The sequence below is a fragment of the Armigeres subalbatus genome, chromosome 1, assembly GCF_024139115.2.
Source record: "Armigeres subalbatus isolate Guangzhou_Male chromosome 1, GZ_Asu_2, whole genome shotgun sequence".
Taxonomy (NCBI): Eukaryota; Metazoa; Arthropoda; class Insecta; order Diptera; family Culicidae; genus Armigeres; species Armigeres subalbatus.
The window spans coordinates 228,238,231-228,254,320 of record NC_085139.1 but is presented as its reverse complement, the minus strand read 5'-3'; the positions used below and the strand labels follow the sequence as shown (position 1 = coordinate 228,254,320).

General features: G+C 40.3%; 1 protein-coding gene across 2 annotated transcripts in view; it reads right to left on the bottom strand.

The window, feature by feature from the left end:
- LOC134205845 (vesicle-associated membrane protein/synaptobrevin-binding protein) overlaps nucleotides 1–16,090 on the bottom strand; it is a 64,121-nt gene that overhangs the window by 34,948 nt on the left and 13,083 nt on the right. The window contains exon 1 of one of the 2 annotated variants that reach the window (XM_062681472.1): nucleotides 9,680–10,477. The exons of the other annotated variant lie outside the window; for it this stretch is intronic. Within the exon in view, the coding sequence (XP_062537456.1) occupies nucleotides 9,680–9,740 (61 nt within the window). The 5' untranslated portion in view covers nucleotides 9,741–10,477. Of the gene's footprint in view, nucleotides 1–9,679; nucleotides 10,478–16,090 lie in introns of those variants that run through there. 2 annotated transcript variants of the gene reach the window in all.

Below are 16,090 nucleotides of genomic sequence, written 5' to 3'. Positions count from 1 at the left end.
TGGAAAAGTGTAGTGCGTATGCCGGAAGATAGATAAGCAAAAATAATGTTAAGAAGAGAACGTCGGCTCCGGGGTAGACCCCGCACTCGCTGACTGCGTGCAATCGAGGAAGATGCGCGTACGGCCGGCGTGCAGGGAAACTGGAGGCTGGCGGCCCACTAACGAGGGACCTGGAACAAGACATTACATTCGGTTTTGCTTCGGAAAACACGGAGTGTACGACCATCATATGATAGGATAGGTAGGATACGATTGGAGCGCTGTGAAATTGCTTCTGAACAGTAGATGACGGATGCTGGCGAAATTGAAAGAGTAGGGACTTAGGGAATTTTAGATGTCCCTGGGAGGGCCGGAAAGTCCTGTTCTTCTTATTGCCTTGATTCGGGGAACATTATAGGTTCAGTTATTTAGGTTATTATGAGTGCTTTTACTGTCCTCTCCTTTCTTCGATGCTCCTTTGAGAACAATGGACACATCTTAGCCAACAGTAGATGTTAATAAATAATAACTTGATGTTATCTGCTTAAACCGAACGAGATGATTTTTTAAGCATTTCGATTAGCTTTGTCGAGAACGCTATTTTGAAGACCGACTTGGATATTCTCATCTTTGTATGTACGTGGGACAAGTGATGAAAGATAATGCGGAAGGTCCTCGATGCAATAAACGCATTTTGACGGTGTTTTGCATGCTCACGTCGCACGATGCACAGCAAGGCTTATTGTAGCAGTATTGAGCGTGGCGGTCCAGCTGCTTGCAATTAACGCAGTTTAGCACCTTAGGCACATACCGCCGAACAGGCAATCAAAGTTTGTGTAAGTATTCTTTAGCAAGAAAGTGAGACATTGAAATTGTATGTTATTTCGATTTTTTTCTATTCGTCTTTTACTATATGTGGCTTTTTAGATAACGATAGACAAAAATAATCTTTTCTCTGCTGTAAGCAGAGTTGAATCAATGAAAAACATCACGCCTCCATTAAACAGCTGGATTACGTTACAGAGAAAAACGTGACGTTCTAATGCCATCAGTTTAAAACTGGTACCGTTCAGTGAGAAACATCTAAACCACTTCAGTAAGTTTAGTAGGTTCGTCTACCATGCCATATCAATGGCAAACAAAACAAGTAAGAACAAAATCACGATTTCGGTACCTCCGGATTCTATTTCTGTGTTCATATTTGCTCGCCCATCGCTACTACTGACAGACACCATCCATCATTTATCCCGCCATATGCAACGGTAGTCTTACAACTCTCCATCCCTCCTCGTAGTAAGAAGCTGTCCTACTATTTTCTATATCTTTTTCCACTTCTTCTGATGATATTACATGTTCTAGCTGGGAATTAAATATATTCTATTTAGGTGAGTTATCATTCTTGCATTCATGTATCGTTATAGATGAAGCCCGAATAAATATTTATGATACAAATTGTCTACTAAATCAATGACGCTGGTGATTTATACAAGGCTGGTAGCGACCATTGTCACTCAAAATAGTGAAAAAAGAGACCTAATAATAGTGACTTTCGGTTCCACAAAAAGTGACAAAAAGTTACGGAAATATGAAGGTAATAACTGAGCAGTGAGTTGCAGAAAGTTACTCAATTTATTCCAAGACATAAAATTATTTCGACTCACGAAGCTTATAAACCTGCAGTAGAAACCTCTGTTTGAAAAACTTTAACCGGTGAAAAAATGTTGCTGAGAAGTTCTGCATATGTGACTGATTTCAGAAATCTTTAACCCTTTCCCGCTCACGACTTTTTTCAAGGATTTCAATAGGAAGGAATCATCTTTGAGAAAAATGCTAGAACAAAAGTTATTTGGCATAGCTTAAATTAGTGGAAAACGAAAAAAAAAGTTTTTGATTGTAAATCAATAGTTAATTGATTGTTTTCAATAACTATTTGTTCTCAAAATTGATTATATTTGCAATCTAATGGAACTATAAAGATGTGCCAAATATTGCTTCTTGTTGTTGAAACAATTCGATGAAGGTTAGAAGGTGCAAAATTTGATGGTGCTCTACAGACACCATGGGCGGGAGAGGGTTAAGTAATGTTTCTTATTGAAGAACATTTGTATCAGTTGAACACATTATGAATTCATGAAATATATTATGAACTAAAATGGACAACTATCTAGTTATATAGTATAGTAACCAGTGGCGTCGCGTAACCTCACTTTTTACCTGTGCACTAACACAAAAAATGAAAATTTCGATATTTTGACAACCCAAATGAAAAATAAAATCATCAGAGTCGTTTAATCTAATCGAAATCTAGTTATTCTATGCATTTTTGCGCACCAATTCCTTAAAATTAAATCCAGTGCACAGGTAGATTGAGGTTAGGTATAAAATTAAACCAAGGATTACTTATCAGAAATCAAGGCATTCTAGGAAACTCTAATTTTTAAATTGGATGAATACCTATGAATTTTGACAGATTTTGGGATTCGACCGTAAAACTCTTATAACTAACTCGAAGTATATCTATATATCTCATAAATTTCATGCTTTTAAGAAAAAATAATTGGGAATGTCACATATGTCACATATACTGACTGAAATTGTCCATACTATGTACTGCTCTTGGTCTATTTCTGAGGTTACTCTGCTTATGATTTTCATGGATTTCTTCTCTCCTAGCACCCTGCCAAAGCACAGGCTTTTGCCGGAGTAAGAATCCTGTTGTAACCTGAAGATTCGTTCTAAAATGTTTCAGCAATGTGTGTCTTCGAAATAATAATTAGTTTAGTCAAAGTAAAAATTAACAAAATCTTTTTGAAATGTTTCTTTTTATTGGAATTCTCAAAGTGTATGTAATTTAAAACGACAAGATTATCATCAAAATATAAAACCGTCTAAGACGAATTAAGTACTGTCCATTTAATTCCACCAATGAATTTTCGTTATCTTTGCAGATACGTATTTCGACCACAACTGTGTGGTCGTCTTCAGTGTCTTGTACTTGACTCGACTACAAGTCGACACTCGACTCGACGCAAGTACAAGACACTGAAGACGACCACACAGTTGTGGTCGAAATACGTATCTGCAAAGATAACGAAAATTAACTGGTGGAATTAAATGGACAGTACTTAATTCGTCTTAGACGGTTTAATACATTCCACTAAACGAGCTTAATATATTTTTCTGATCAAAATATATTTTAGAAAATTGGTCGATGTGGACGTCGAAAAAGAGGGCGACCTGTTTTGGGCTCACCTTCGTGTTTTACATTAGCATTAGCATTAGCATTGAGCAATTCGCACAAATTCGTAGGTGGTACAAGCCAAGACTATTGTATGAGAGTAGCATCACTTTCATCCGTTACCACAGATATTGATTTGGGACTAATCACTAACTCTTAGATGGAAGCAATGCACTCTCCAATAGTCGAGATCTGTCCTGGCCACGTCCTTGCGAATGCTGAGGAAGGGAAGGATGGTTTGTTGGACACCTACTTAAGAAAGATGCAGAGAACTCTACGACCTCTCATAGGTGCCACGGGAGGTTTTGGGATTGTGTGGAAGGTTATAACAGTAGGAATCGTTGTGGTAGAACGTGAAACGCGGAAAGAACTAAGATAGAAATACAAAGTAGGAAAAGGACGAGCCTGGAATTGAACCCACGACCTCCTGCTTATAAGGCAGAAGCGGTAGCTACTAGACCACCGAGCTCGTCTTCTGGGCTCACCTTCGTGTTTTACAATATACTAATTCAGTAAATGTGACATAGAACCCCACAAATAATCCATGTTTATCAGAGGCGTCGCGTCCGCATGTGCAACCTGCGCACTGCACATGTTGCAATTTTATCCCCAAAATTTAAACTCTAGATAGATTTCTTGTCTTTCTAATCCAAGCATGTATTTGAATTATGTGCATTTGAAAGATGTTTCATGCAAATTTGACTATTAAATCCATAAACGGAAAATATGCATGTTTTTTTATAGACGGCATGTGATGTGAGGCAAGCAAATGCTGCGATGGGGACGCGTTATAGTTTTCTCTACGATACCGAACCGACCCACCGACACCACATGTTGTATCAACACGGAACTTTCAACCGAGAACGGTTTGTCATGCATCATACACGCATTATTTTGTATGTGTGGATCATCTGCTCTAACCGCAATCGGCGATGTATAGGTAGTCAAAGCGTTCCTCGCAGGCAATGCACGGTTTGGTGCCTATCGAGAACCGCTTCAAACAGCGCATGCGCGATTTGGTGAAGAGAGCGCGATCGGAACAAAATCGAATGAGAAGAGTAAAGCGCGAGCATTTCTGCTTCCTCAAAGCGTTCCATGACGAAAGTTCCGCTTTGTACAAGCAACGCGAAGCAAAAGCGCTTTTGATATTTTTAAATGTTAAATGGGATTGCCCGATTACACATCCACTAATCCTGACGACAATGTACTGTTTGATAACACTAACGCGACATTAGCCTTCCAAATAAACGAAAGATTAAAAAAAAAACTAACGCGACATTAGCTCAATTTTAACAGAAATTGTCATCTGCTAATAAGCGCAATAAAACCTGTTTACAAATACGCCTATTATATTAGACATTGAAGTATCCGATAATATTAACATATTTTAAACAGACATTTCATCTTCTGATGAAAATCTATATTGTCGCAGAATTAGCGAATATGAAACGCGCCAACATTTTTAAAGAAATTTATTTTTCAAGGTTTTTTTTTCGAGAAATCCAATATATTTAGTTAGGGAGGGGGTAAGTCAAATGTCAATGGTCCACACGAATTTATGAAATTTTTTATGAGCAAGTTTCCATGCTGATGGACGGAAAACTTCTCGACATCTGTCCAGTCCAGAATATTGATCAAAGATATAAATTGTAAATAGAATAATTATTAATTGAGAAGAGTAAGGGCTATGAACTTCATTATTCTCGTTATTGTAGAGACTTTATTGTTCTGATATGACATGCTAATTACAAATTATTATTAGAGCCTATATATTCCTTTTCTGTTCCTTTTCTGTATTTAAAACTTCGTCTCATTTTACGAATAACTCAAATTAGAATTGAAAGTTCCAGTTCAATAATTTCCGAATAGATATATTGCTTATTTGCCACATTGGAAACGATTCTGATGATAGTATTTTTTAATTTTACTCAAATCCCTTTGAAGCTTAGTTAAGTTTGAGTTAATTCAGAAAATAAGAAGTAGCTAAGAACCAGTTAGATGCAACAAAATAAGCAAACATATTGAGAAACGCGCTGGAAAATTATTTGTTTATCATTTCAGGTCCCTTTTATGTGTTTTTCTAGAAATATTAAAATAGTGCACAGGTTGAAGAATTGATCACGCGACGCCTCTGATTTATGTTTAAGAACTAATAAGAATATCGAGTTAGAAAACAAGCCAAGTTTCAGTGAGGATTCGAAACCAAGAAAACGAAGAGCAACAAGCTGTAAACTTTCTTTTTTTTTAGATCCGTCTATTAACTATTGAGCAAAATATCATTCGACGGGTACATAAAGCTTTGTATCCGTTCTTTTCATTCTACGACGATGCCCATAACGAAACTCTGGATTTTGCTCAAATTAGTTGAAAATAGTGACTGTTTACGAGAAAAAATGACTTTAGTGACTTTGTCTCGAAAAAAGAAACTTTTTAATGACAGGACCGAAAAAAGTGACCCGCTACCAGGCCTGTTAATAAGAAGTTTCCTTTGGAGCTTCTTGTCGCTCAGGGTTTTCTTTCTTTCTAGTGCCAAGATGTTGTAGATGCCGGAACGGGCGTATCCGGCATCCAAGAAGTGCTTCACGATGTCCGGTTTCGACGCGGCTGGGTGCCGTTCTTTGAACGCGTACACTTCTGAACGGAGTTGCTCCACTGTTTTTACCATCACGGTTAGAGTTCGACTGATTTCATTTCATTTATTCAGACTAAGGCCGAAGTGGCCTGTGCGGTACATAAGAGTCTTATCCATTCGGCTCGGTCCATGGCTACACGTCGCCAACGGAGGGTCTACGTCTACGGAGGGTTCGCAAGTCATCTTCCACCTGATCGATCCACTTTGTCCGCTGCGCACCTCGCCTTCTTGTGCCCGTCGGATCATTGTCAAGAACCATTTTCTCCGGGTTACTGCTCGACGTTTTGGCTACGTGCCCGGCCCACCGCAGTCGTCCGATTTTCGCGGTGTGAACGATGGATGGTTCTCCCAGCAGCTCATGAAACTCGTGGTTCATTCGCCTCCTCCACGTACCGTCCGCCATCTGCACCCCACCATAGATGGTACGCAGCACTTTCCTTTCGAAAACTCCAAGTGCGCATTGGTCCTCCACGAGCATCGTCCTGGTATCGTGTCCGTAGAGGACTACCGGTCTAATGAGCGTTTTGTAGATTGTACGTTTTGTACGACGGCGAATTCTATTCGAAAGTCCAAAGTACGTACGAATTCCAGCCTCTATGCGTTTCCGAATTTCTCTGCTGGTATCATTTTCGGCAGACACTAGCCCAAGTACACAAATTCTTCTACCACCTCGATTTCGGCACCACCAATGCAAACTCGCGGTGGGTGGCTCACATTGTCTTCTCTTGAACCCCTTCCAATAATGTACTTCGTCTTCGACATGTTGATGACTAGTCCGATCTGCTTAGCTTCCCTCTTCAGTCTGATGTAGGCTTCCTCCATCTTCTCAAAGTTACGTGCCATAATATCTATGTCGTGGGCGAAGCCAAATAGCTGGACGGACTTATTGAAAATTGTACCACTCGTGTTAATCCCTGCTCTTCGTATTACCCCTTCCAAAGCGATGTTGAATAGCAGACACGAAAGGCCATCACCTTGCCGTAGCCCTCTACGCGTTTCAAAGGGACTCGAGAATACCCCTGAAACTCGAACTACGCACTTCACTCATTAGCTGCCATAGCTGGTCCCGATCGATTATATCATATGCGCCTTTGAAGCCGATCTCCTCCTGGATTTCCTGGAGATTCGGAGCCGGAAGCCGCATGTCCTGCACGCGTGCTCCTAGGTTCATTACCATACCGCCACCGTTGTCTGCCATATCGCCATTCAGGTGCTCTTCGTAGTGCTGCCGCCACATTTGGATCACCTCACGGTCGTTTGTAAGAAGATTCCCGTTTATGCCCTTCCTTACACATATCGGGCTGTGGCACGTGGCCCTTACGTGAACGGTTTAACTTCTCATAAAACTTTCGTGCGTTAATAGCGTGGTACAGTTCCTCCGTCTCTTCACGGTCTCGATCTTCCTGCTGGCGATTTTTCCTCCGGAAAATCGTTTGTCTGTTCCGCGCCCGTTTGTATCGTGCCTCGTTCACTCTCGTGCGGTGTTGCAGCAATCTCGCTCATGCTGCATTCTTCTCCTCAACTAACTGCTCACATTCGCCGTAATACCAGTCGTTTCTCTGATCTGGAGCGGTGCGAATGAACACGATATAAGACATCAACTAGACTACTTTTACTTACGAAAGCAAAACAAATTGTTTATTCGATAAAACTTTTCATGGAATCTATTTCACAAAAATCGCAATACCTTTCGATCTGCAACAATAACGATGTTTATTTGGCTCAGATTTTGACAGTTATCAATGCTCGATTGGCTCAAGATGGCCGCTTTCGCATATCTCTGAATGTAGGATCCCTAGTTAGTATTATACTGGCGCCTGCCACGTCAGAATGCAAGTCAATGTAAGGAAGGGGGAGGAAATGATGATGAAATCGCCTGCCCACTGCAAGCCGAATATACCTCTGCACTTGCCACGAGTTCATACGGATTTTATTGGAACTTCTTGGGTTAGGTTCGAGAGGCAAAGGTTCGTCTTGGTTAACGAGCTGCCAATGTGATACCTAGATAGGAGAAAGCAACTGATGGAATGTCTAGGCGCAAGCCGGTTAAAACGAAAAAGTCCGCGGTTGTTGTTTTTCCGCAAGTTGTTATCTACTTCCACTTGCAGAAACGCGTTGCTGAGATCTGGGGTTGCTTTACGCATCTCAACTTGAAACGAGCAAACCATATGCAAATTATCATACGAAAGAGCTGTCGAAAGAAGATTGGCGCTGCCCATTGCGAAATAATCTACGTATGTGATGAGGTTCAGCTCTTCCAGACGCTCCATTTCAACATCGATCTTTTCGACAGTAGTGCAAGGAATAGGACGTAGTAGTCATACCTTCCCTTTATCGTACAATTTTGCTTCGTCCTTTAGAAAAAGATTCTCATATTTCCGATATCACAAGTCGAAAATTTGGCCATTGTTCGGATCGTAGTGGAACTTTTGAATGAAGAAATTCGATGATAAATTTACGAAGGACAGATCCGGAGTCTTCTTGAATGCCAAAACGAGACGACGTGGAGCGCAGCGAGCGAGATGGGCAGACCAGGTGCAGAACGACTTGGCGAGCGTGGGGCGTATTCGAGGATGGAAAGATGCGGCCTCGAACCGTGTATTGTAGCGTCAAATTGTTGATTCAGTGTTATCTGTTTAGATGTAGACTAAATAAATGAAATTGAATGCCAAAACCCTTCAGGATAATCAACAATTATCAACTCGTTCCCAGATTGACGATCTCCGATCTTGCATGGAAATACCAGTTTCTTCTTCTTCCTCTCAAATGGCTCTACATTCCAACTGTAACTTGGCCGGCTTTTCAACGTAGTATACTATTAGCATTTCCTCAAATATTAATTGAAAGTTTTTCTTTGCACGCCATTGCATGAGTAGTAGGTACAATGGAAACACTTTGCCCAGGGTTTCTAAACCGAAATCATCCTAGATAGGACCGCGAATCGAACTCGCCATCTCCGGATTGGCAATCCTACGTATTTGCTCTCAAGGCTACTTTAGACGCAGTTCTTCTTATTCAGTGAACACCACTCCAAAAAATATAATCCATCGGATGTTTCAGATTGCCTGCAATTTGCAGAGTAATTGGCATATCAAATAGCAGTCGGCAGAGGAAAAACTAGTGGGAGATTAGTTAAGTAGTCATATTCAAGTATCAGCTAACCAAGCTGACTCTAAACAGAAAAGGATAGTAACGGAGAGCAGGTATATAAATATTGAAAGTAACGTCTTTAAAACAAATTTTATGCCATTTAATTTCAATAAGCAAAAATCATGACAAAATTACAAAATTAGATTATAATAGAATTACAATGTTACGATAATGTTTTGAGTTAAATTAGATGCTTCTACATACGGCAAAGAAAGTATATAAAATATGTTCTCATTATTCTGTTATAGATATGATTTCAAAAAAGTTAAATACCTGAAATAAAACAAAATATTTATTTAAGGAAGCAGAAAGGTTCGAAATCAATTTTTTAAAGTGGTTATCTAATGCTTGAAAACCTCTTATTCTATTACATGAATACAAAGTTTATTAGTTACATTACAACAACATCCATTTCGTTGCGTATTTCCATACAATTGATGCGCAATAATGCACTGTCATTACATTACTTGTAATTACGATACACTATCACACAATCTTGCAACTCAATGTAGGCATTCTTGTTGTTATTTTCATTTCACTTTCAGGTTGTCGATGTGGAATCCAGAATCGCAATGACATCGTCTCCTAAAACAAACTTTGACAGCATCACCATGACCTGTACCCTGCCGTTATCGTTGTCTAATCCGAAAAGGAAATCCAAATTTCAACTCGTCACTTACCTACGAATTTTAGCTCGTTCGCAGGCTCGATTACAAGCAATTGCGCTGGTTTATTCGACATTTTTGCTGCTTCTGCTACGTTTTTCTCCAAGTCGCTCTCGATGAATATGATGGTATTTAGACAGCCCCTGCCAGGATTATTACCGATGACCTAAACTCAGAGCTTCTCGATCCGCTCGGCTCTAATTCCACTTCCACCGGGGGGTTATTTTCGTCCCCAAATCTTCTCAATAGAAACACACACACTTGACTACTTCCCGTTCAATCGGGATCGGGAAGAAAATACACAAGGAAAAAATCCCAAATGGATCGATAAAACACTCCACTCACAGGCAAACACAAAACGCACTTCCTCACACGCTCCCCACACGGTTCGTTACTCCCTGCCCGCCTGGGTCTTCTCTGCTCTGCTTGCGGTGCCTTCCAAAGGTTACGCGAAAAATCTATAAAATCCAAAGTAGCCTTCTCCGAATGGAGCCGCGCTCGCCTATTTTAACTGGGGGGCCTCTTTGTCGCGGAACCGACACTTTTCGTTCGACTTCCAGATCGCTGAGTTTCCACACCGAATGGATTTTCCTTTCCCGGACAACACACCGTGGAAGCAGCAGAAGAAAAATCAATTTTCACGCCCCGGTTTCGCTTTCGTCACTCGCACTTCGACCGAATTTTCTTTTTACTTGTCGTCGTCCGTCCGTTCGTCGTCGCGTTTTTGACGTTGCGGTTGAAATGCAATTTTCGCCGCAAAATTTGGAGCGATTGTTTTGTGTGCAAGGTTCGCACAAGGCAAGGTTTCGTGGAGCGAAGTGGTTATTTCTGTCTCGCTTCTTCGTTTGAATTTCGTTTGCACCACCGATGCTATCTGTTTCACATTGTGGAAAACCTTGCTGTTTTATGATAGACCTTGCCAAAAACAACAAAAGAATTCGCCCGTTAAATCAAAATTTAGTGTTGCCAGCCGTGAGTGTCAAATGTGTTGATATGGTATTGGTCTTCTAGCTATAAGTTTAAGTACTATAATTGACCGCTGATGATGGTTTGTTTTTGAGGGATCAGGCGATCTATAATTGACCGCGGTTCTGCCAATCCACTCCATGACAACCTTCTTTTCGTCACGTTTTCAGAGAGATCTTGTATTTTAATTTCAAATCTTATGTCATCCATCATAAGAGCAAGATTACCGGTGGTGAGTTTAAGCCGTTTGGCAGCGCAGTATCATTACAGTGATCGTTCGCTAATTGGGGCACGACCTCACCCCAACTAACGAATGCCGTTCGCTAATTGGGGCGTTTTGACAAGCGTCAATGTTGTTTACTTTTTGCATTGAACAAAGGAAAATTTTACGCGCCAGAAAATATCGATCCCGCCAAACACGGAAACAAAACGTCAACGCGTTTTTGACATCACATTCTGACGTTTAGCTGCTTTTTAATTGGGTTTCGCCCCAATTAGCGAACCCCCAACTAAAAAACGCCCCAACTAGAAAAAACCCAACCAACGAACGTTCACTGTACTTGACACTTTACCGGTCGCTACTAAACGCGCTGCTATAACAGTAGCGCGACTGACAGGTGACCAAATTTGGTAGCGCGATAAGAGCGCTGCTATTTGATGAACTGTCAACTGCCAACCGTGAGCTACGGTCGTATGCTGACAGGAGGGGGATTTGCTCCTCTCCGGAGGTGTTAACCTGATCGAGCGTCTTGGAAGCATTAGGAAATTCAGGTAACTAACCCCGATGGGAGCTGTGGTTGTATGCTTACAAGGAGGGGCGTTTACTCCTCTCCGGATGTGTTAACCTGATCGAGCGTCTGTTCGTCGTGTTAGAAGCGTCTGTTCCCCACGTTAAGGTCACTCCTGACAGAATCCAGGTTTCAAAGTGCTCGCGTTTTCGGGGGCACACCACTCGATACGGAAGCAACGCAGCAAAGCTGAATCAACAAAAATGACAGTTGTCCGCCGCCTCCGTATCGAGTGGTGTGCCCCCGAAAACGCGAGCACTTTGAAACTTGGATTCCGTCAGGAGTGACCTTAAGGGTGTCCGAATGCCAGCGAGCAAACCTGTGACCATCATTCCCAACCAACACCGTGTACTCGTGGCGTTCGAGTTCTGATCCATCCTGGAAGTTTTCGGGAATGTGAGACCAAAAAACAATTTTCCGGAATTCTGAAAATAAACAGAAGTTTATATATTGTTCCCGGAAATTGTCCTTTATCAATCAACGACTTACCATCAGTTTTAAATCGTTGATTATCTCGATATTGTCCTAAGGATTCCGTGGCAGGAACGGCAGGAAGGGCCGGCAGAAACACTTGTTTCTTACAAAGTCAAGAAAAATCTAATTTTAGGTAAAATATAACGTCATCGTCTAAACACGTCAAATACTTAAAAGTAGGTAAAAATAAACGAGAATAATCGCAAATTTTTATCGATATTTCTAATAAACATCCATTACCTAATTTTAGGTAAAATAAAACCTAATTTTAGGTAATCTTATCTAAGCGTGGTACCATGGTACAAGAGGACAAGAAAATTATTCCAAGACTAGCTTTGATAAAGACAATAATTGGTATGGTACTCATTTCAAGATTCTTGTATTATAGTACTTAGAGTGAAATCAGTAGGGTAATCAACTTGATTTGGACCCCTACACATTTTGGACCCTCCTGGCGACATTTTCCTGATTTCTGAACTAAAAACAATGCCGCTGCTAATTCCCCCATTGGCTTCAGGAAATTAACATTGTTCAGCATCTATTTCACTGGTTTCCCGTGCGAAAAAGCGATATTTTGGTGAAATTTCGAGGAAATTAGTTTGTTCAAGAAGGCGAGCGTTACAATGCGTTACGCTTAAAAGTATACATCACTGAAAATCTCCGAACGTACACAATAAGTTTTTGTCCAAATTGTGAATTTAAAACGCAGGAATCTTCTCATTGATGCATGCCAATCGAAAGATAAGACTTGGCTTCGACTCAATTTACCAGAGTAAATTAGAAATTTGACTTTGAAGAGACTAAATTGGGGGTGTCCAAAATGTGTACATTTGGGGGTCCAAAATATGTTGCACTGTCCAAAACGAAGAATATTTTCATTTCAGAAGATGGCAAATTTCACTGATTTATCAATAACTGAAGCTCCTTTCGAATTTTCGAATTTCGCTGCCGGTTTCCTCAGCAATGTTTCATTCATGTTTTTCAAATTTCCTATTAAATGAAATCATTGTGTTGCTGTCAAGAAACGCGCCGTAATTTCAAAGTGGATTGATCCGTACACAGAGAAAAAAAAAGTTGGGATTCCAACATTTATCTAATTTCATTCTAAAAGTAAGGAAAATTTGGTATTTATAAGAGCTAAAACTTTTCACTCAAATGCTAAATTGATAGATTTGAAAGTTTTTCTTTCAGTATAGAGTTCTGGTACTGACAATGAAACTCTTAGATCAAAATAGAAAAAATGGTCAAACTGGCTTCGCAATTTCACTTTTTTGGCCGCACTGACAGGCAGAAACAATGTAACTGGCTGCCCACGACCATCCATCAGTTACAGTTGGAGGAAAAATGAAGCAAGTGCTAGCGGCAAGAAACATTTTCTTTTCACTTGAACAGGTATTTACTTAGACAGTTTTTTATAAGGCAGAAGTAATTTAATAAAGCATGTTATGTAATTTTTAGTACTGCACTTCGTCAAGCCGCTGTTTATATTCCCGACATCCCGATGACTTCTCCGTGGAACTGAAGATGCCCAATACGACACAGAACGGCATAATCGCACTAATTCAGCATCACAACTACGATCCCCATAAGGATGATGATGTTTTCTTCGATGAATCGGCGAAGGTGGCAGCGAACTTGGCGTCGTGCACGTAAAAAAATTTAATGTTATTTATTATTAATATTTCTAATACTTTTTTGCCAAAGCAGGCGCTTAATGATATGTATAAGAAAAAACTTATACATCGCATTAGTCACATACATTCCGAAACTTATACTTTTCATTAACTTATGAATGTTATTAGCTTTTGGATATGGGATCATTCATTAGGTGGCATGATGAAGAGTATAAGTTATTTCGAATGATTTTTTGCCAAAACATATAAGGTTATTTTTTTACGTGTGGGAAAGATCGTAGTCCTGGTGGCGTAGTAGCCCGATAATCCACATGATGTAACATGTCAACGATGCTTCCGGAGCGGTATCAATCGCAAAATGAGTGGTATGAGAGCAATAGGGGAAGTCCCATGTAAATAAATCTCAATAAGGAAAATAAAAATAAAGAATTTCAAACACACATAACCTTTTACAAAATAATTTCATTTGATAATTTTACAATTGTATTTTACCAAACACACTTAAAATGAACATTCCCATCTTGTTGTTTTGAGAGCATAACTTGTTGAAATAATAGATAAAAACACATTTGGATTTGAGAGGAAAACTTTTATTTCAAATAACAGTTGGGTTTTGCCAAAGTAACGTTTTTTGCATTGGTAAATTTAACAGTCTTATACTTTCTACTGAAAATCACTAACTCATTTTCTCAATTTCACCAACGATTCTTTTAATTTTACCAACGATTTTTTTTTGTGTGTATAGATAAAATGACGCATTCATACACCAAAACAATTGAAAAATATTTGAATCTCGTGATTCATTCGTGGTTCAAATCTGCAGAAAATAGAACGGAGCGTTATACCAGTTTTATTTTTTTGACAGGGTATAAAAAATGAATCTAGAACAGCTGCTGGGAAAATTATTGTTTCAGATTCATATTCAAACTGACAGCCCCGAACGATTTTAATCACTGATGATTTTACTCTAACTGCGTACAAACCAATCACCCAAAATGAGCGCTGAATTCGGGTATACTATCCAGAAACGGGGTACCAAAAACAGAAGTACCCCCCCCCCCCTCCTGTCACAAACTGTCACAAATCATTGACTCCCCTTTTATTTTGGTGATTATTTGGGTTTTTCTTTTTTGTACAATATTTTTACAATAATATAATGAGTTATGTCCCTTACTAACAGTTTGAATATGTTTTTAAAATGCAAGTTGTTCCTAAAATGCTTTCAGTATTTATTTCTTGTGGATGGACATCACATAAGACGAACCCTCTTCCCTCCCCCTGTCACAAAACTCTGACCCCCCCCCTTAAACCTTGGACGTAATTTTTGAACGGCCCCCTGTGGGAATTCCCATAGCATATTATGTGGAAACACACATAACCGTTATTAACTAATTGTTGGAATATCAGGTAGTGTGCGACGCTTCGCTGTAGATCGAAGATGGTAAGGAAGCAGGCGCCAGTTGGTTGTAGTTGCTCTTGGGTAGATTTATAAATCTACCTGCAAAATTCCTGCAGGAATATTGTTATGGTTGTATTGTATATACCTATTATTGAATAAAGAGAACTGCAACTACTGACAGAAGTATCAGTAAGTAGCCTGCCGTGGAGTGAGAGGGAACTCAAATATTGTTTTGTTCTTCGTGAGGGGGTTCCCTTCTCCGGCCAACAGGTTATGGGCCCAGGAACGATTCCCGTTCTCCATCTTAGTGGGATGTTATTGCCGTCGACGTTATCGCAGTGGGATCATGGATCGGCCGCATAAGTCGCGTGGCGCAGTGGGATCATGGATCAGCCACGTAAGTCTTGGGTAGCGCCGGACGGAATTCATCAGGAGGTTGGAACGTTCGGTAGGATGCTGGCTGGTCAGCAGGAGTCCAGGAGGAGCTTTGGATCGGAACATTCAGGAGCTGGTCAACAGAGGGTGCTGTGCAAACGTCGGATAGAGGCCATTTGTACGGGCAACGGATTGGCCCAGGAGTTCTGGATGGGAGGCTCGGTGTTAGAAGGAGCCAAGAAAGTTGCGAGGCGTGCACACTAAGGAGGAGTGTTGGAATATCAGGTAGTGTGCAACGCTTCGCTATAGATAGAAGATAGTAAGGAAGCAGGCGCCAGTTGGTTGTAGTTGCTCTAGGGTAATTTAAGGAATATTGTTGTGGTTGTATTGTATATACCTATTGTTGAATAAAGAGAACTGCAACTACTGACAGAAGTATCAGTCATTAGCCTGCCGTGGAGTGAGAGGGAACTCTACACTGCCAAAAATATCTATATAAGATATATGTGTCGCCGTTATAAATTTTTGCAATAGCTCCACCCTAATATAATCGATATAAACCCACACAGAAAAAATGTTTCGGTGGAAACTACCATTCCGAGGGTTATTTTAAGAATATGCACCGACGATTTTCAGCAGATAACAAACCCGTTTGATTTTACCATGCGCGCAGTAAAAATCAACTGTGGTCCTTGCGAATGTTGTTACCTGAACTGAATCAGTGGTGAATTTCTCTGAAAACATGGTTAATTTAACTGAAATTTCATAGTCGTTTCAAAAACAAGGCGTA